The sequence below is a fragment of the Triturus cristatus genome, chromosome 7 (assembly GCF_964204655.1).
Source record: "Triturus cristatus chromosome 7, aTriCri1.1, whole genome shotgun sequence".
Lineage (NCBI taxonomy): Eukaryota > Metazoa > Chordata > Amphibia > Caudata > Salamandridae > Triturus > Triturus cristatus.
Window position 1 is genome coordinate 1,649,808,132 of NC_140590.1, and position 22,577 is coordinate 1,649,830,708.

Consider the following 22,577-nt stretch of genomic DNA (forward strand, 5'->3'; position numbering starts at 1 on the left):
CAAGTACACAACTACACAATACCCCAACAGTAATGCCGCCCCCCCCTAATTTCAGTTGTGAGCACATTAGGAGTACCATGGTGTTCTCCCCACTCACCACCAACCCTAGATCCAGAGCCAAGCTCATAACATCCAAGACTGTCACCATCTCAGATTTACCCAGACATAGCAGCAAATCAAACAGTAACTACTGCAAGGTAAGCAGGTCAGGCCTCAGAAGCTTTACTTGGTCATAGGTAAACTAGGAGGGTCTTTAGGTGGGTTTGCCCAAAAGCTTGTCAATCCTACATAGACCTCACCCAGCCTTCATCAAACACTTTCTCCACCTGCTGACAAGAGGAGTCCTGAAGGAATCTCTTACACCCTGAACAAATAAGTGAACTCCAAGGGTCAGCTGAGTGACCTCCTGTATGGCTACAGGGAAACACCACAAGTGTCTAACTGACTAATGGCACTTGGACTGGAGCCTGCCATCAGCTATCGATGCCCTACGAGTCTTAGCACCTTCCCGGAAGGGCTTTAGAAGTGTACTCCTGTAGTTAGGACCTCAAGTACAAGTCAGAAGGTAAAATCTTGGACTAAGACAAACCCAGTTGTGAATCTGCCTGGGGCGCCATCGTACTCCACCTCAAACTGCACCTACATCCTAGTCCCCCTGCAACCATTAAATGTCAGTGGTCCTTTTATTTTTTACTTTAATATCGCCAGCGCTATTCTGAGGAGTCATTTAATTTACACATTTTTACTCTTCAATTAGGTTTAGGATTATTAATTTGTGTTGGGACTGTATCCATTTTGTTCCTGTATAAAAACACATGCCCTCCCTGTGATGCCCAACTGCTCTGTGCCATAGCTACCAGGGGATTAATCTCAGGTTCATTTAGTGGCTTAGGGTTCACTCAGAAGCTGCGATTATTCGGAGGCGAGTTGTCACTCCACCCAAATCAAGTTTCCTGCAACATCCATTTCAGTAATCTGTAATCCCCTTTATCTAGCTAAAGTCACAAATGTTTCAAACTGGTGAAAAACGTCCCTTTCCTTCCAAAACCCCAGCAGTACATTATTTTACAAGACAGTGCTACACATTTGTTTTCCAGTCTTCAAGATTTTGCAATTTCTAGACATGGTAGTAAATTGTTTAATAGGTTCAAGAGGCCACATTACTGCCTACTCCTGTACAGGTAGAGATTACATTAAGTTTGAGGTGCATTTATAACTGGTGTACAAGGGCAATAAAGATTGCATTAGAATCACATTGAAAAGTGCCACAAGGGATTGCCAAGCCATACAGAACGCAGATTAACTGAACGGTTGCTTAGTGCACATCATTAAGTGGGCAATGCAAAATATAAGAACAGGTAGACCACAGTAACTGTCCAAAAGCCAGTTTTATTTAGTCATTACAGTTTGGAGAAGTCTAATCACATGTAAGCTCTAAATGTAGCTGCTCCGTGGTAGAAAGCTATTATAGTTGTGGCACAATGCCTGCAGTGAGAGCCAGCAGCCAAGGTGAAAGCCAGGTCGAAAATCGCAGCGTCAACAAAAATTCATCCTTTTCCTTCAGATCTGCCCTTCTGAAATAATAGAAAGTTAGCAGAAATATTTAAGTTTACATGCTTTGCATACTAGAGGTAATTACTGAAAGATAGAATTTCTGCACAATTGTACACATTGAATGATTCTCCTAGGAACAAGTAGTGGGAGTTACTTTAGGCCTTCACTCTATGTGGTGGTTGATAGTTTTATCTAGGGGCAAGGCAATTTCAATCAGCCAGCATAGTCTGTTGTACACTGGAGGCCAACAAAAGAATGTGGCCTATTGGCTAGACGCGAAGGAACCGGGTTAGAGTCTCGGCAGGCACGCTACAGACTAGGATTCTGGGAAAATCCCTTAATCTCCCCCTGCCTAAATCAATGGAGGCGTCAGTTTAACAAAACCGGTGGTCATGGAAGTTACCGATACCTTTGGGTCGATTTTGCGCTAAATACATTCCCCCTCCCCCCAAAAAAAACATAGTTGTGCTAGAATGGTGAGATGATCTGCAGACAGGGTGCCATTGGGAGGGAGAAAAAGAAAAAAAAATGAACACATGGACTAGTAAAAGTAGTGCATGATATAATTGAAAACAATTCAAGGACTAGTGCTCATCCCGCTTAGGTCAAGAAGTGGGTTAGTTTTCTGTGCTCACATTTACAAGCAAACAGTAGGACCTTGCACTGAACAGACTATTATCAGGGACATATGATCATTACAGAATACAGGTTTCATTTTATACAGGATTTTATATTAAAAAAAAAAAGCAAGGGAAACAGAATTGCAACAGTATTGTTTATTCAACACTTAATTATATATTACATTACCATAGATTAAATATATTTAAACAGTAACATTTTAAAATGAATACACATAGAAACAAGGACTTTGTACATTTCTGGCTAAGAGACCCATCAAGACCTTCACATAGCGTGTCAACCTGCAAGAAAAAAGGACACAATATTCAGTAGGAGCACTTACTCGCCCACCCAAAACTCCAGGCAGACTCCATTAAAGCCTAATCTTGTCCAGCTGGCAATTCTACATCCTGACACTTGTAGAAAGCGTTCTCCCAGCAGAAAACAAAAACTAAATGCTACCAGAGCCGGCTTTAGGGCAGGACAACCGGTGCCACACTGGCGGCAAAAAAGGAAGGGGAGCGGGCTGTGTTTAGCAATAACTTACAATTTAAAAAGCATTTAATGCAGAGTTGCTCACGTGTCCTGCTTTCAGGCAGCAACATAATTGCTAGATAACGGATGATTAATGTTCCTGCTGGAAAGATCAGTGTTTTGTCTAGAGGCAGTTTTGATTCGCCATAAAGTAGTGCAGAGGGTTAATATGCCTGTGGCAAAGATCAGATCTGTATTTAATATTAATTATTAAATAGTTACACTGGGTGTCAGCGCTACAGCTAGCCTGGAATACCACTACAGAGCTGTGTAACCCTGGTCACATTGAACGCAAACATGGTCAGAGCAATGAAATCAAGGTACGTTACCCAGATGTTTGAACAAACTTTGAAACTTGTCAGACCTAAAACTTACCCACGGGTCTAGGACATGAAAGTGCGGACAGTGTCTTCTATGCTGGCTCTGCAGATTGGGCACTTGTTTAATCCAGGGGCACACCCCATACACACTACAAGATGGCCACAGGGAACAAAGACGATGGCAACCTCGCTGTCCCTGCATGTTTTACACACTCGCTCTTCCTTTAGCTGACGCAACTTCTCCTGTACTGTTGCCGGTGTTCCTAAAAAAAATTGAGCAAAAACTGTTCAGTTCAAACCCCGAATTCCCTTGGCCTTTCCTCAACCCATCACTAATTACGCCAAAACAAAAAGGGGTGGTGGTGTAACATCCAGTTTATACACCAAAAAGAAAAGACATAAATCACAACAACCTTAACACTAGACAAGGAACGCGTTACTTACCTGTAACTGCGGTTATCCAGTATTGGTATCTTTCATAGATTCAGAGGCCTGAATCATTCCCAGTCGTCGGGATGAGAGTCACCGGTAAATAACAAAGCAATGTCTTAGTAGACATATATAGTAACAGGCCCCAAAAGGCCTTAGCTTCGTAAGCTATCCACGTCCTTATGTAAAAAGGACCAAAGTTTGGCCAGTAGCCAATCAGCTAGCACCACCCTCTAGAACTTTCCTGGAAAGAGCTCTAGTCCCTCAGATTTTCGTAAGCACAGTGCTAAGTATTTGTATCACTGAGAGATCCAAGAGAGCCCTTCCAGGGGAGGTGGGTGGGTTGCATGTGAATCTATGAAAGATACCAATACTGGATAAGCGCAGTTACAGGTAAGTAACGAGTTCCTTATCCAGTATTAGGGTATCTTTCATAGATTCACATGCCTGAATCAGAGTAGTAAGCAATAATAAGCACATTTCGAAAGGTACAGTAAATATACAGTCACTAGATAACATATCCATGTGAAAGATAAAAGCACTAGAAAACAATGACTCAGCCAATGTATACATTACAGTGCGAAATGTGCGTAAAGAGGCAAGGATGGTGGGATGAAAGGAAGGGCTCACCTCTACTGAAATAGATGACGGAGTACCGCTTGACCCACTGCAGCATCCTTCATGATCACCGTGTCCAGGCAGTAATGCTTGGTGAATGTATGCGGCGTCTTGAATGTGCCCGCTCTACAAATGTCCACAATGGGCACCCCTCCAAACAGTGCCATGGAAGTAGACATTGCCCTTGTTGAATGGGCACGAACTGTTGATTGCAGTGGACGTCCTGCCTGCTGGTGACAGAAGGTGATGGCTGAAGAAATCCAGCGGGAGACACTGTTTGGTGAGCGGTAGCCCTTTTCTAGGTCTACTGTACGCTACGAAGAGTTGATTAGACTTACGAAATGCTTTCGTTCTATCAATGTAAAAACTTTAGGCAGCGCTTAATGTCCAATGAATGTAGAGTTCTCCGCCACGGTTTGTGGATTCGGGAAGAATGAACGTAGCATGATAGGTTCATTAAGATGGAACTTTAGGAATAAACTTCGGATTTGTGCGAAGAATGACCCTATCCTGTTTGAACTGAAAGAACGGGTCTTGGGTTGAGAACGCCTGGAGCTCCCTCACTCGCCTTGCCAAGGTAAGGGCCAGCTGGAGCGCAATCTTCCAGGATACATACTTAAGGTCTGCTCTGTGTATTGGCTCAAACGGGTGTTTAATTAGTTGAGCCAGAATCGTGTTGAGATGCCAAGCCGGTGGTACAGGCTTTACTGGAGGAAATGTTCTAAACAGTCCTTTGAGGAACTACTTAATAAAAGTCTATGAGACCACAAAGATGGACCTGTAGAGGATCTCCTGAAGCGTGATATTGCTGCTAGGTGGACTTTAATGGAGGCATGAGCAAGACCAGATTTTGCCAGGTGCAGGAGGTACGGCAAGATTTGTTCCGGGGTGGAAGAAAGAGGGTGTAACCTGTTTGTTTTGCACCAGATACAGAATCTGTTCCATTTTAATGAATACGTTTTGTTGGTACTATCTGCTCGAGCTAGAGATAGAATTTGTCAGCAATCCGGAGGAATGTCTAAGCCCTGAAACTCTGAACTCAGGAGCCATGCGGATAACGAGAGATGCCGGATCCGGATGCTGAACTTGCGGATTGTTGAGCATTAGAAGAGATGGAAACAGCTTCAATTTGATTGGAGGTTCCAGGGAAAGGAGGTGAAGTTCCGTGAACCAGTTTTGGCGTGGCCAAGCTGGAGCTATCAATATGAGAGTGCAGGGCTCCGCTTTCATCTTACGTAGCACCCTGGGAATCAGGGGAAACGGCGGAAAGGTGTACGCAAAGACGTTGCACCATGCAATCAAAAAGGCATTCCCCAGAGACCCTTGTTGGGGATGCCAGCTTGCAAAGCAAAGTGTTGCCATTTGGCGTTTTGCTGGGTGGCGAAGAGGTCCAGAAGAGGGGTGCCCCATTGAGCAAATATGTTGCTGAGAACTAGTTGATCCAGCTCCCACTCGTGGCATGCTGCCTGTCTTCTGCTCAAAGAATCTGCCAACACGTTGTGGGCGCCTGGAACATAATCTGCTCGGAGACAGATGTGACGGAGCAGCCAGTTCCACATTTTATTGCGACTCGCGAGAGTGTGTTAGCGAGCGAGTTCCTCCCGGTTTGTTCAAATAGTGCATTGTCGTGGTGTTCTCTGTTCGGACAAGCACTATGGAGTTTTTGATTCTTGGAAGGAAGGCCACCAGAGCTAGATAGACTGCGCGTAGCTCTAGAAGATTGATATGAAGTGCCTTCTCAGAAGGGGACCACTTCCCGCTTATCTGCAGTTCTTGAAGGAAAGCCCCCAGCCCTCTAAGGAGGCGTCCGTGGCGATTATTTGAGGAGCAGCAGGAAGCAAGAAAGGCAAGCCTTGAGAAAGGTTCTGGGGACAAACCTACCATCGTAGAGCCTTTTTGATCACAGGGGTCACCTGGATGTCGAAGGACCCTGTACACTGGACCCATTGATCCGACAGTGCTGCTTGAAGGGGTCACATATGAAGACGACAATGCGGGACTAATAGGATGCAAGACGACATCATCCAGAGTAGGGATTTGAAGAGACGCACTGACAGCGTCTTTTTGGACATTATCCGGAGCGCTAATGACTGAAGTTTGTCGTTGCGTTCCTGTGATGGGAATGCTTTCTGTAGTATGGCATCTAGTGTAGCGCCCAGAAAATTCATGCGCTGAGACGGCTGAAGGACGGACTTTGTGATTGAGAGTTAGCCCCAGTGAATTGAAAAGCCTCAGACAAGCGTTGGAAGACCTGGATGCGCCTTCTAGAGATGGAGACTTGACAAGCCAGTCGTCTAGATATAGGAAGACCTGATTATGATGGCGTAGATATGCAGCCACTGGAGCTAGGCATTTGGTGAAAATGCGTGGCGCCGATATGAGTCCAAAGTCCGGCAGAACCCGAAACTGGTAATGTCTGCCCGCCACCATGAATCGTAGGAATTTGTGGTTGCGATGTATTGGTATATGAAATTAGGAGTCTTGCAGGTCTAACGACACCATGTAGTCGTTTGCATTGAGTAGATGTAATACCTCCTGAATGGTGACCATACGAAATGACTGCTTTTTCAGAAACTTGTTCAGATTCCTCAAGTCCAATATCAGTCTCCATTTTTTCTCCTTTTTTTGGATGAGGAAGAAATGGGAGTAAAACCCTTTTCCCCGTTGGCTTGGGGGGGGGGGGGGGGGGGGGAGGGGGCAACTCTATAGCTCCCTTTTGGAGCATAATCTTCACTTCTAAGAGTAATGGACGTAGATTTTTGTGAAGCATTTGGCGGGGAGGGGTTTGAGGGATCTGTATGAATTCTAGAGAATGGCCGAACTGTACTAATTGTTGGACCCAACGGTCCGTAGTTATTTTTTGCAAATTTGGGAGAAAGTGGGAAATTTTTCCGCCAATCTTGGAGGGTGGAGAGAAGTTGGAGACCGGCTGCAGTTGAAAGTCCTTGCCGTCGAGCGGCGCCCTTTAGTCTTCCTCCCTTGCCACGAAAGGAAGATTTTGGGTATGAGGATTGCTGTCGCTGTTGGTATTGCGAATGGTATTTCTGGGAGGAAGGGAAGGAAGAACGTTGTTGAAAATCTCCCCTAGTTGAAGTTTGACCTCTCCCTCTTGAACCTCGAAAGGAAGGGTTCCGAAATTGTAAGGTACCCAAAGCTCTGGCGGCATCAGTATCTTTAATACGCTGTAATGCCTCATATATGTGCGCCGAAGAGAAGTTGGCCATCATATGGCATATCCAGCACTTTGGTTTGGACCTCCGGCCTGAAGGAGGTTGCCTTTAGCCAACCTTGGCGTCGAAGGGCCGCTGCGCCAGCTAGTTGTCGAAATCCAGTCGAAGCAATATCCATTGCGCAGTGTAAGTTCAGAGGCAGATCTTTCCCCTCTAGCAAGATCTTCTTTGCCTCTTCTTTTGACTCCTCTGGTAAGTCTGCCAAGTATGGCGCAATGTCCGCCCACATCTGACAATTGTAACGTCCCAACAGTGCTAGGGTGTTGGAGGCACGCACTGTTAAAGCAGACATCGAGGAAAAACGTTTGCCTATGTTTTCCAGTCGCCTACCCTCCTTATCTGGTGGAGCTGTCAACAGAGCAGCTGGGTTGTTTGACCTCCTCTGTGCGGCCTGGTTAAGGACAGAGTCCGGCTTTGGATGGCCTGTGAGACAAGCCGTAGCAGTGTCTGGCGCTTTATATTTTTTATACAGCCGTGGTAACACTGGAGGGACCGAGGAAGGATTCTGCATAATCTTTATGCCTTGTTCCCAAATGTAGTCTATGATAGGAATTGCACGGACAGACTTCTTGAAAGGTTCCTTAAAATCGTAAAGGAAACCGTCCTGTTGGTGCGAGGGCATTGGAATTTGAAAGCACTGGGTCGCTCTCTATGATATTATGAAAGCCGCCAATGTCCTCTGGCGGCGAGTCGGCCGTGGTAGGGGCAGGAGAAACCGGGCAGGGAAGGATGTAGTCATCCCATTCTTCCTGGTGAGATTGGACATCCTGAAGCTCTCCTTCAGGCTCCCCGTCATCCTAGTCATCTATGGTGGGACGAAGTGGCGACGTGACAGCCTCTGACTGCAAAACCAATGGAGGCGGTCGTGGCCTTGGTGTTGGAGGCCCAACTCGCATCGGGGAAGGTGCCGGCGTCGGAAACCGTTGCTTATAATCAGATATCAGGAAATGGAGATCCGTGACCAGAGAAGCAGGCAGACAAGCCATGGAAGGTGGGGGATGCACATATTCCTGAGGTGAGACCTCCTGATATTCTTGGTCAGTGTCCTCATAGTCAGATATCCTGATATTTTACGTGCAGTTGCGATGGAGTTGTCGCAGCAGGGAATATACTGCCGTCATCCGAGTCTTCCTCGTCAAAAAGCTGAGCTGGAGGCAAGGTTGGGACCCTACTGGGTGAAGTGAGGGCCGGTAGAGTCGTAGACGGTGTAACAGGTATTATTTGCATTTGAGACGTCGTTGACCAGGTCATCGGCGACGAAGATGACGGTCTTAGTCGACGGCCTCGTCGATTGTGTCCTAGTCGACGAGGGAGCTTTCGTCGATGGGGTCGTCGATGCTGCCATCGGCAGCCTAACTGTCGATGATTTTTTAATTTTTAGCATCGACGAGATGGCTTTACCAGCCGTCGACGATGGAGTGGTAGTCGTAGACGTAGTCATAGATTGGGATGTAACAGTAGATATTGTCGCCATGGTAACAGACTGCCGTCGATGGAAATCTCCTAGTCGTTGAAGCCACGGTCGACGAGGTAGTAGTCGACGGGGTGGAGACTGGCTTTTTAAAGGTATGTGGCACATCCTGAGGAGAAGCAGTCCCTGGCAGAGGCAAGGCCAGGACCTCTGAAGACTTTGAGCGTCTTCTTTTGAGGTGGCTGCGACCAAGGGCTCGGAGAGGACGCCCTTGGTCTTTTATGTGAGGAGTGAGAAGAGCTAGTAGAACCCTCACTTTCCTCAGAGAACACAACAGTTTCCTAGTCTTTGCAGCCAGATTAAAAGGCGCCCTTCTCGGTCTTTCAGGGTCTTAGATGAAAAGGTACGACATACCTTAGTCTTTCGAATTGTGGCTAGGCTAAAGACAGTCTTTATGCTGATCGTCCATGTGAAGCCTCTTTTTCCCCCACAGGAAGCACAGGATCTGAACAGTCCCTTCTTTGGGGTATCAGCCATGACGAAGCCAAGTAAATTTGTAGCAAGAAACACTGGAAATCCGGAAGCAATTGCCAGAGCTCAGTGGAGACTCCCTTAGCATGACGTGCGGTAGAAAATCTGAGGGACTAGAGCTCCTTACAGGAAGGTTCTAGAGGGTGGTGCTAGCCGATTGGCTACTGGCCAAACTTTGGTCTTTTTTACATAAGGACGTGGATAGCTTACGAAGTTAAGGCCTTTTGGGGCATGTTACCATGTCTACTAAGACATTGCTTTGTTATTTACCGGTGACTCCCATCCAGACGACGGGGAATGATTCAGGCATGTGAATCTATGAAAGATACCCTAATACTGGATAAAACCCATTGCAATAGCCACACTACCTTTGGACGTGATCATGCAACATAAGATGTGATCAGGGCATAGAATCTGCAAGAGACAAGCCTTTGTTAAGCAAATAAGAACCTATTTAAGGGACCTGGTTGTGATCAGAAGAACTTGATTGATCAATAGGAAAGTCAAATCAGTGGTTGCCAAGGTGGAACCTCATTAATTGTCAGACCTCTGCCATCATGGCAATGAAAGATGCAGAGATGGACAATACAGCAGTGCCATGTAGCATAGAGTGTCCATTTACTATGCATCATTTCAACAGGTATGGAAATGGCTGGGCAACATCTCTTGCACATTACAAGAACATTGTCTTGCATTTACTATGCTACTGCCATTTAGCCCATCCCTCTAGTGCAGTTCCCAGTGGACCATAGTCGGTTTCAATTGCGCCTCATTCATATAGTACTTGTGCTGCAATTAAGAGAAAAGACCACAGGTTCTGCTGTAGTCTGGTACTCCTGAACCAGACTTCAAGGCTTTCAGAAAACTATGCAAGGCTATCAAAGATCAAACCCCATACCAGATCCCATGACCAACCCCATTTCTCTTACAGCCTGGGATCCAAAAATGAAACCTAGATTGACAATTTAAAGAAAATATAATCATTGGAGCCACCCTGCAGAATTGAATACCCGTCATCCTTTTGCTAACTACCCAGAAGTTTACTAAAATCTTGCACTCCCAACTATGTCCGACATCTCCAAGCTGGAAGTCCGTGTCCACTTGGACTCACTTCCTTAAAGATCTTAGACTTAACTTATCCCCTTTTTGTTATGATTAACTTATTTGTGCAAAGGGGTAAGAGATGCAATATTAAAAAGGATTTGCTCTACTGCCTTGGTAATAGACACTAAAGGGAAGTGTAAAAACCCACAAGTTGGGTTGTCTGGTACACAAAGCTTTAAGAACGGATAGGGTTCGGAACAGGAGCAGAAGCATGGGTAGGATTAAATTTGATGAGGGAAAGTGACAAGCTAATAGATGGGAAAGTGGTCTATAAAACATGCCCTTTTCTGTTTTATATAGCTCTAACTCGACCCGAAAGTATTGGAGCGATTACATGAGCACCTGTTACATTACACATGGACACATTCATTTTTGTTAGGCACATGGAGATTAAGCGATTTGCCCAGAAACAGGATGTTGAGCCAACAGACTTGAACCCGGTGTTCCCAGTTCCAAAGCTGGCAGCTCTGTCTGTTATGCCACACCTGCTGACTTGCATGATGAATAAATGCAGCCTGAAACCCCATTATCTTGTTACCACAACCACCCATTGACACTTTTTTTTACCTGCAGCCTCCAATTTGGTAGAAGCACCTCCTGTGCTGAGGTTGCAATAAACTGGCTCTGGTGAAAAGACAAAACAGGGTGGATGCCTAGAGTCTGCCAGGTTTTAAATACAGCCTCAAAATCACTATCCTGTTATCATACACCCCCCCCCCTCCATGCACTACACCCAACAGGCTTTGCTAAAAGGACTGCAATCAGAAACAAGTAAAGTAGATCAGTGTTGCCCATCGTGGAGGTCAGGACAACTGATCTTTTAGACTTTATACCCTACTGTAAGCATACAATAAACAGAAAAGGCAATATGCTTTAGTGGGGTGTGCCGAGTACATGGGCATGGGGCAAGTTTGAATACTGTCAGAATACGAACTACTTACAGGGAGGATTTTTTTTTTTATTTAATGTGAAGCCTATTTGCAGACATGGTTTAAGACTGAACAGAACTGGGCCCGAGACCCTCCAAGCACACCTACCCCACCAGTCGGCCATGTAGGATGCAGGACTTCAAATACCGAATCTTTATCCCCCAAACCAGTTTGCTGCTAGTTCATTAGCGTACGAAATGCAAAAGCACAGAAAATACACATTTGCTCTTGAACTTCTTTCGCCAAAGGGGAATTTAAAGGTGACCCTGAATTAAGGAACTGTAGCTTTTTGTAGCCAGTGCAATTACACAAGTCCTAATCAACGATCTATAAATACACACAGTGCATCATAACCTGCTTTGGTGTAACTGTTTTATGAAAAGTATATGTATTGAGAAAGTAACACTCTTTAAACCCATGCAAACCTTTGAAGGTGGCAAGCAAGATGTGATCACAAGCAGAAGATTCAGGGAAGGACAATTTTACCTTCAACAGACACATCGTCCATGTCAAAGAGCAACTCTCCTTCGCAGATAGACAGTGTGGAATCCCAGGGATTCACATCATCAAATGAGGTACTTTGGAGAATCTGTTGTGAGGTCTGCTTGAAGTGCCCAGCGATGACACCCTGCATCAGTGGCGAAGCCAGATGATCATCCAACCATGGTTGAGTGACAAGAGATTGAGATGAAGCAGTACATGCAGGAGACTGAGCAGGTGAAGAGCTGAGCCCTAGAGAGGATACAAACAAGAGATAGTTCATTCACATTTGTAATTGTACGATTTTCATCAAGATTCCTACAAGGAGTCGTAGATGCCTGTAGTGAAATCCTACTGGAAGATCCAAATCGCGATAGCCTGGAGAGAGGGGAAAAAAACCCCCAAAAAAACACCCCACAAATTGGCAAATCACAAGATCGAAAGAATGGTTCTTTTGCCTTCCTTCCAACCACCAATACAAACATGGTGCTTTCAAAACAGCCAGGGCGCACCAAATGCGTAAAGTTGTCTCAACAGGAGCCATTTCTGCAGCGAGTCAAATTGGCATACCACCCCACAACGGTCAGTGTGTGTGTATATATATATATATATATATATATATATATATATATATACACACACACACACACACGTGCTACCATCCTTGTGGGGACCTAGTCCATAACACTATGTGTGATTGAATACAGTTGAAGGCACATAGCTATAATGTCAGTTGTGTGTATGGTTGATAAAATAAACATTTAATCTATTCATATATGAATTGCTGCATATACACTAGGGTTATACATTAAAGACAGATTATGTTAATTTGCCAGAAAATATATTGTGCTTAAAGAAAGACCTTTTAAGCTGTATTTAATCTATTTGTGCTTAAAATATTAGGAGATTATGGAACTAACACAGAAATTAACATATGGAACTAAGGAATATGGTGAAGTGGAACCCAGAGCTTGATTAGCCGCTTACATTTGTCAAAATAGATGTTCAAGTCCCCACAGAGATAGTGGGTGATCATTGTGTTTAAGTCTCCATAGAAATAGTGTGTACATTCAAAGCTTAAATCCAATTACAAAGAGTGTGAAGCTAGTGATGCTAAAGTCCCCACAGAGGTTGTGTGTAATTATAGGAATGCTCAAGTCCCCACAGAGATGGTATGTAATAGCGATGTTAAGTCCCCCACAGAGATAGTGCATTAAGGAAATTGTGAATCTGGCCCTATTTTAATGTGGACTTGAACACAAAGGTAAACTTAGACCAAAAGTCTAAGTTTACTACTTTTCAATATTCACAAAGCCCCATACAGAGAATGCAGCGCTGATTATGCTCAAGCCAAAACAGCTTGAGTGTAATTCCAGGAATGCCCAAGTCCCCACAGAGATGGTGTGTGACTATAGTATCAACACAGTTGCCAAAGAGAATGTGTGTGATTATAGACATGCCCAGGTCCCCACAGTTAGCGTGTAAATAGAGATGTCGAGGTCCCCACAGAGATGGTGTGGGACTAGAATATTACCACGGTTGCCAAAGAGAATATGTATGATCATAGACATGTCCAGGTCCACTCAAAAACCTACACCCACCTAAACCCCAAAAATTCACCTGCCACCCAAAAACCCATACCCACCACAGAAAATCCCGTGTGACCCAAATACCCATACAAACACTGAACCTTAATGCTTCATTACCACCTAAAAAACCCAGACCAGTCCTAACTGCTAATTGTTACCTTTCCACCCAAAACCCATGCCCACCCTAAACCTTAAAAATTCCCTTGTGACTCAAAAACCCATACACACTGTAAAATCTACAATGGACTTTGCCACCAAAAATCACACCCACCTTAAACACTAAAGGCCTGATTTTGATGCGGTTAAGTAAGCATTCCCACCTAGGGTACGATTACGATGCTGTTATGAAGGCCTCCTAATTGCATTTTCCCTTTCCAAATCGGATTGGGAACGTGTCTTCCTGACCAAGGGCCAGATTATGATGCGGTTAGGAACATAGGCTCCCATAGAAGTCAATGGGAGTCCAACCAAACCGTATCTGGAAGCATCCAGATGCATCATAGTCGGTCAGACTCTCCCGATCAGAGTTGGTTGGAAACCATTTACAAACAGATTCGATCGGGAAGATTTCCTAACTGCATCAGAATCAGGCCCTAAGCATTCCCTTGCCACCCATACCCACCCTAAAAAGCACTTGCCATACAAAAACCTAAACCCTAAAAGTGTACTTGCCTCACAAAAACCCATAGCCACCCTGAAAAATTCCTTATCACCCCAAACCCCATACAAACACTACACCTAAATGATTCATTACCACCCAAAAACCCAGCCTAAACGCAAAACAATTTCTTACCCCCAAAAATCCACACCCACCCTAACCACTAAACAATCCGTGCCAATCAGAAACCCATATCCACCCTAGAAATAAGAGTTCCCTTGCCACCCTAACCCTTAACAAATCCGTTGCCACCCAAAAACCCATACCCACCCAAAAACCCATACCCACCATAAGCCTTGAACATTCCCTTACCACCCAAAAAAAAAAAAAATGATACACTAAACCCTCAAAATTCCTTGCGACCCGAAACCCCCTTACCATCCAAAAACCTATACCTACCCTAACCTAACCTTAAAAAAACTCCCTTGCCTGTCAAAAACCCGATACTCACCCTAACCCCATCAAAGTTCACTGGCCACCCAAAATACTAAACCCAACCTAAACCCGAAAAAGTACTTTGCCACCCAAAAAAAACACATCCACTCTAATCCCTAAAAATTCCCTTACCACCCAAAAACCCATACCCACCCAAAACCATAAATTTCCCTTGCCCCCCCCAAAAAATACATCCCCACTCTAAAACCTGAAAAAATTCATTTGCCACTGAAAACCCCACACCCATCCTAAACGCTGAAAAATACCTCACCACTCAAAAACTTACACCCACCCTAAACCCTAAAAATTCACTTGCCTCCCAAAAACCAATACCTACCCTGAGAAATCCCTTGCCACACAAAAACCCATACAAACACTACACCTAAACGATTCATTACCACCCAAAAAACCCATGCTCAGCCTAAAGCCCAACATATCCCTTGTCCCCAAAAATCCACATCCACCCTAAACCTTACAATTTCCCTTGCCACCCAAAAAAACATACTCCCCATAAACCCTAAAAAATCCCTTGCCAATCAAAAACCCATATCCACCTTAAAAATAAAAATTCCCTTGCCACCCTAAACCCTAACAAATCCATTGCCACCTAAAGACCCATACCCACCTTAAGCCCTAAACATACCCTTACAACCCCAAAAAACGATACCCACACTAAAACATACAAATTCCGAGACACTAACCCCAAAAATTACCTTACCACCCAAAAACCCATACCACCCTTAAAAAAAATCCCTCCCCTCCCAAAAACACATACCCACCCTAACCCCATTAAAATTCACTGGCCACCCAAAAGACCATACCCAACCTAAACCCAAAAAGTACTTTACCACCCAAAAACACATCCACTCTAATCCATAAAAATTCTTCTATCAAAAACCCATGCCCACCCAAAACCATGAATTTACCTGCCCCCCCCCCAAAAACGCCACACCCGCTCTAAACATTAAAAATTCCTTTGCCACTTAAAAACACAGCCATCCTAAATACTGCAAATTCCCTTGTCACCCAAAAACCTAGATCCACACTAAACCCTAAAAAGAAACATTCACCTCAAAACCCATACCCACCCTAACCCGTAAAATCTCCATTGCCATCCAAAAATCCATACATATCCCAAAAGAAAATCCCTTACCACCCAAATGCCCACACCCACCCTAAACCCAGAGTATCCCCTTGACAAACAAAAAACCCATACCTACCCTAAACAATAAAAATCCCTTATCACTTAAAAACCTATACTCACCCTAAACCCCAAAAATTCCCTTGCCTATCAAAAGCCCACACCTACCCTAAAAATCCCTTTTGGGATTAAAAAAAAAAAAAAAAAAAAAAAACACAATACACACCATAAACCCTACAAAATCCCTTGTCAACAAAAATACCACACCCATCCTAAATGCTAAAATTCTCTATTAAAACCCATAAAACCCATTCCCCTAAAAATCCTTTACCCTCAAAAACCTACACCCACCTAAAACCCAAAAATTCACTTGCCACCCAAAACCCCATACCTACCATAACAACTTCCTTGTGACCCTAATACCCATATAAACACTAAACCTTAAATGATTCATTACACCTAAAAAGCCTATACCAGCCCTAAACCCTAAATTTTCCCTTGCCACCCAAAACCCTTTCCCACCCTACAAAGTCCCTTTCTACCTAAATACCCACGCCCACCCAAAACCTTAAAAATTCCCTTGCGGCTCAAAAACCCATACACTAAATTCTAAAATATCCCTTGCCACCAAAATTCTCACACCTAACTAAACACAAAAGATTCCCTGGCCACCCATTTAAACCCATATCCACCCTAAACCCCAAAATAATCTTAGCACTCGAAAACCTACACCCACTCTAAACCCTAAAAATTCAGTTGCCTCCCAAAAACCCATACCCACCTTGAAACATCCCCTGCCACCCAAAAACCCATAGAAACACTACACCTAAATGATTCATTACCACCCAAAAAACCATACTCAGCCTAAACCCTAAACATTCTTTACCATTCAAATCCATACCCACCCTAAAAATTCCCTTATCACCCAAAATTCTGTACCCACCCAAAACCATAACATTTCCCTTGCCCCAAATAATTTATACCCACCATTAACCTTAAAAATTCCCTTGTCACCCAAAAATCCATAACCACTCTAGAAATAAAAATTTCCGTGACACCCTAAACCTTAACAAAATTACATGCCACCCAAAAAACCCTACCCACCGTAAACATTCCCTAACCACCCAAAAAAACGATACTCACGCTAAACCCTAAATATTCCTTGTGACCCTAACCCCAAAAAATCCCTCGCCTCCCAAAAACCCATACCCACCCTAACCCCATAAAAATCACTGGCCACCCCAAAAACCATACCCAACCTGAAAAAGTACCTTACCACCCAAAAGCACACCCACTCTAATCCCTAAAAATTCCATTAACCAAAAACCCATACCCACCCAAAACCATAAATTTCCCTTGCCCCCCAAAAATCACCCACTCTTACCCTTAAAATTCCTTTGCCACTTAAAAATCCACACCCATCCTAAATGCTGAAAATTCCCTTTCCACCCAAAAACGTAAACCAACACTAAACCGTAAAAATTCCCTTGCACCTAAAAACATATACCCACCCTAAGCCCTAAAATGGACTTTGTCACCCATCACTTCGAGAAGAAAATACTGAAGGCATCAAGCTTCATACTGTTCAGATTGTGTTGGAAAGAGTGGTCCTTGGCAATATCGTTTTTACATTAGCTATTTAATGGAATTGTAGCATGTATTTTATAGTGGTGAGCCCTAGAAAGTGCTGGTATCAAGGTGATGGAGCTGCAATTTTAGAGAGTACAATAGTTCCAGACTAAGGCCTCCTTCATGAGTCATTGTTGACAGATACCAAGTGAGCCCATTTCTTCAATGGTGGTGTGACTCTGTAGGGAAGATTTAGCAACACCTTGTGCTGCTGCAAAATTGCAAGTATTGCAAAATTGATTACGTATTTACTTTCCAGTGCAAAACTTTATTGTGCGGAAGAGTAGCCCTTGAAGTAACACAAACAGTGCTTTGAGTTGCTTTGAACGACCACCCCCAGGAGCTAGCCTGTGGGTGGCACATGGTCTTCAGCACTGCTAAGATCCCTGGGTGAAACAAATATGTAAGCCCAACCTTTGAGCTCATGTCTGTAATAAAATATGGCTCAGTCTGTGCTACATTAAAGCGATAGAGGCATACATCACTATGGTGCATCTTCCTACAGATGCACAAAATACGTTCCCTAGCAAACAGCTGAATGCAATACTATACCAAAAAGTTTAACCTGACATTTGGTAAAGGTTTGACAATCAACAAAACTAATCTAATACAATAAGCTGCTAAATAAAGTTGAATTCTTGTTTTCAATATCCATCCTGGAACTTTTTTCAAAATGTTCCAGCCCAATCAGGTTCAGCAATGTAGCAGTGTAAAACACTACTGTGGCCTACCTATGGCACATTTTAAAATTGAATGCCTCAAAGGCCTCAGAATTAATGTATGCCAAATGCACTACATCAAAGTGGAGCTTTTAGAGAATCCAGATCTTGAATCCAATTCTTTGCCTCCTAAATAATGGTAGGCATAACCATGGCCAAATATGCGTTCAAGGCCAAGATGGAGTACCTCCCAAGTCCTAACAAGCTGGAAAAACCCCATGATAGGACATTAAAAGGGACACTTTCAATTAAACATTAAGCCCTAGAGGTAGTTTTGCTCAAACATTATCCCCAAACAACTTTACAGCCATGCAGTTTTGAATCTGTTGGAGCCTAAAAGCCTACTTACTTTGGTAGAACTATGGACAAAGGTCAATGTCTATTTATCAAAGCTGTTCTTAATGTAATTTATCTCAGGAAGTCCAGGCACCTTTGCAGACCCCACTCTAGCCATTTCAAGAAGTCAGCAAATCGTCAGCATAACACAGGGAGGATATATTCTCACTGCCCATTTTTGCAGAAACTTTTGAACAAGCCTTCCTAGTGCGATTACTTATATATACACACACACACACACACACACACCTTAATAAGGAAGCATTCAGCACAGCCCTGGCTCATGCTGGCATGGCTATGTGTAGGTCTGTAGTAATCTCACCTGGGTCGGACTGGCCGATAGGACAATCAGGGACTGCCTGATGGGATGGTCTAGAGGTTAGTGTGTGGGCCCGATTTATGGTCAGCTGGGCCAGGTTTTTACTCTGGTCTTTCACATGAATTTAAAGGTTGCCAGTGCTGTACCATAGATGTCACGCTAGACCTGGATATCTGAGAATAGTCGGATGGTTGGGCCACAATTTTACATTGTACCCGGAATTGTGTTACATACAATCTGACTATATGCTGAACACAACACAATTTATTTAAATGCAGAAAACTTTAATGATTTCAGAGAGAACACAATTTAAAAGATATGCCCCGATTGATATATTTCCATTTGTGTTTTTAATGCCTTTTAGAATTCCAACACTTGATTAGAAATCCTACTGAAAATCCCGTCCGCTCCACTGGCCTTAGCATTAGGCATACTATTTGAAACGGTTTGAGCTTCAGGAATTCCTATTTGAGCATTCAAAGCCTTAGAAAACATGTGATAACAGAGGTAGCTCCAATGTATCAAAGTAGCTCCTTAATTCTGCCTCCTCCATCACCTGTGTTTCTGCGTAGATTGGATTAAAATGTGCAAAAAACACTTCAGCGCTAGCCAATCTATCACCTTCTAGCAGACCTGTTGATGGATTTTTAATTTGACTAATTGAGCACCTTTGAGATTTCATGGACCACGCCAGAAATCTACTAACTCGGTTGGCTTTCGTCGTAAAGTTTGTTGATAGGCCTTACTCCCTGTAATTTCCTCTATTAAGAAGAAGTCCTTCAATTTCTCCTTAACTGTATCAAGTTCTTGCGGTTGTGCTTTTAGAATAGGCTCTGGTGTATCCATTAGGGTTACCTTTAGTCTGGCCTTTTCCACGGCAGTATGTAGTGCCAGAATCTTGTGTTTCCGTACATTATTTATTCTTCCTTTGTATGAAGAAGCCTGGCATTTGAAAGTCGCTTTAAAAAAGCCTCTCAGACCGTAAACAGGGGGGGCGTATTTAAATTAAGCTGAAAGAACTCCTTGATAAACTCTGGTTTCTGTCAACCAAGTCTTATCCTGTAGTAAGGATTTTTCAAATTGCCATCTAGACCTCTTTTGTAGAGCTATCTAACGTAAATTAAACTAAAGAGTGATCTGAAAAAGAATTGGCTAGTATTTGTCGGGCCATTGGCAACCAGTTTATTAACAAAAAAAAAAAACTCCAGATCGTGAAGCGGATCTAAATCTTGCAGAATAACAGGTAAATTGCGAGAGATAAGGGTGGCCTAGTCTCCAGGGGTCTATTAATGAGAAAGCTTTTGTGAGGCTGCTTATTCATTTGTGGTTTTAGACTTTAATTGGCGCTTCGCCCTTTGATTCATCTAGTGCCAGATTCTGAATAAAATTAAAATCACCCCCCAGAATGAATATCCCTTCCATTCGTATTGCTAATTGGTAGATCTGACAGAGTGCAGCAGTGTCATCCTCTATAGGACCGTAATAATTAACCAGATTCAGGACTGTTTCCTGTAGCTTTACTCTCACCCAAAGCCATCTACCTTTCCCATCTCGTTGGACATCCTTAACCTGCCAGTCAAGGGTGTTTGATCATTAAATCCCTAACCCTCGGACAGCTACATTGGCAGATGAAAAATATGCCTGCCGATATTTCCTGGGAGGTGCTATCTTTGGGGTATCGGTCCTGAGATGAGTTTCTTGTAGAAATACAATCTCGGGAGAGAGGGAGGGGATCCAATTTAAAAAAGCAGCGCTTTTCCATGGGTTAAGTAAACAGTTGACATTCCATGTAACAATTTTTATATTCTGCATTTATTAGTGTCATCTCGTTTCGCCTGCTGTATTCTGTATTTGTTTCCATTCAAATTGACCTTCCCAATTCAAAGTGGTTCTACTTTATATATTTTTCCTGTTCATTTTTTGCTACTATACCTAGCCCATCTAACATACCACCCAAGACACCCCCTACCACCAACCCAAAAAACAACCCCCAGAAATGTGGTCGTCCCCTCAGGTCCCGCAAACCACATCTCTCCCCTCCCTTCAACACTATGGGGTGCCCTGTGCCTGCACCCTAAGTGATCCCCCTCCCCCACACAGCAGTGAAGACCTAACAATCAAACCAAATAATCAGTAGCAACCACAAATTCATTTTGCAGTAGAAATCTTTTAATAAATCCTGGGCTTCCTCAATGCGGGAAAATGTGGGATTTCCCTCTAGCAAACACCCTCAGCTTAGATTGCTGTGCAATGGATGCCTGAGCTACCGGTGCTTTAAATAAATACAGAAGTTTCGCAAACTTTTTACATCTGCGAGCCACCACCACAGAAATGTCTGGAAAAATCCAACATTTAGTCCCATCGTTTATAGAAATCAGTCTGCTGAATTGCTTTGGCCGAAATGTTCCCCTTTACCCTATAATCAGCAATGTTAATTAAATTTGTACAAGGGAACTTAGAATTGGAAAGGGGATGAGCAGGAACCCGATGTGCCCTAGCCAGTGTCAAGTCTCCAGTGAAATCCAGGATCACTTTTTGCTTAATGAATGTTTCAACCCACAGGAGGGTATTGGCACCCTCACTCTCCTCGGGCACTCCTACAATCCGAAGATTAGAGCTACGCAAGTGGTTTTACAATTCAAGGAGATTAGTCTGCTGTCACTGAGCTAATTTTCTGAATCAGAGCTCATCTGGTCCTCTAGGTGAGCTAGGCTTGATTCGGCTCCTTGAAATCTTGCAGAAATGCCTACAACTGATTCTTCAATTTTCTCAAGACCAAGATGAAGAGCGGCTATCTTATTCTCCTGAGATTTCTTTATATCCTGGATCTCATCCAGTATGAGATGGAGTAGAGTTTTAATTTCGAGCTGTTGCATATAGGCGCCGCTCATAGGAAATTCCGAATTATCTTGCGAGCTTTTATTCTCCAGGTTGGCTGTTTGGCCTGGCGATTCCGCACCCTTCTCCATTAGTGCTAGATGAGATTCCTGAGACTGTCCAGCTCGCCAACTGTTTTAGAGTGTTTGCAACAGAGGAGAATTGATCGTGGAGCAAAGGCTGATCGAATGATGCCAGTGGGCTTGCCTGACAAGGTGGCAAACGTCCTTCCCCTGAGTAGGTGCCAGGGGTACCGAAGCAGGTATTGGGACCCGAGCAGGTGGAGATGTGTAGCATCTCTAGGGAATTAATTGATGCATCTTCCTCTGGTGTCACTGGCAAAGCTATATTTAGGCGTGTCGAACCTTGAGCAACTGTAGGCGGAGTGCTCTTTTTTTGCAAATGGCGGGAAAGCTTTACTTTCTTGAAGAAGAACCACCTTAGAGTAGATTGTAGTCTCCATTTATTAATGTTATTGGACATTATGAGCCCAACTCTACCAATAGCTTTGGCTCCACTATATATTTTATTTAATAGTGTGGTCATCTGATCTTTTAATTGAGTAGCAAATATTCTATAAAATTCCGATGGGATTGCATCCACTCCTACAGCTTTACCGGAGGAAAGACTAGAGATTGCAAGGTAAATCTCTTCCCATTGTAGCTCTCCAAGAGATTCCTACTCATTTATAGATAATTAATGGGCTTCATTTTGAGGAACTCTTCAAGATGCCATGGACAGTCCCTGGAAGCTTCGGTATATAGAGTTTGATAAAATGCTTAAAGCTTCTATAATTTTCTTGCATTAGAAACTACTAAGAGTGGGGTCCAGACCTTCTCACTTGTGCTCTTCTGCCTTGCTCTAACCTGCCAAAGGGTGCCCAACTTGCTCACTACACTGGTACGTTCCTTCTTTCCATGTAATATACTTTTCTGCTGCCCCATTTGTAAAAATCAACTCTAATTCTGCCATTGCATGGTTATCAATTTGGGCTTTTTATATCCCCACCTTGCTGTGTAACTTAATAGGTTTCCCCCTGCCACCACTAGGTTAGGTTTAGCTTGTATAAATGCCTCCTGCTGCCCAAGATTCATTGAGAACCTTCGAGTCTACCCC

The 22,577-nt window shown here is 43.6% G+C and overlaps 1 protein-coding gene across 1 annotated transcript in view; it reads right to left on the minus strand.

Moving 5' to 3' along the window:
• Positions 1–2,315: 2,315 nt before the first annotated feature.
• Positions 2,316–22,577, minus strand: part of LOC146812629 (uncharacterized) — a 314,705-nt gene continuing 294,443 nt past the window's right edge. The window contains exons 19-21 of the mRNA XM_085615178.1: positions 11,765–12,010; positions 3,082–3,289; positions 2,316–2,474 (exon numbers count right to left, since the gene is read on the minus strand). Of these exons, the coding sequence (XP_085471304.1) occupies positions 3,090–3,289; positions 11,765–12,010 (446 nt within the window). The 3' untranslated portion in view covers positions 2,316–2,474; positions 3,082–3,089. The remainder of the gene's footprint in view (positions 2,475–3,081; positions 3,290–11,764; positions 12,011–22,577) is intronic.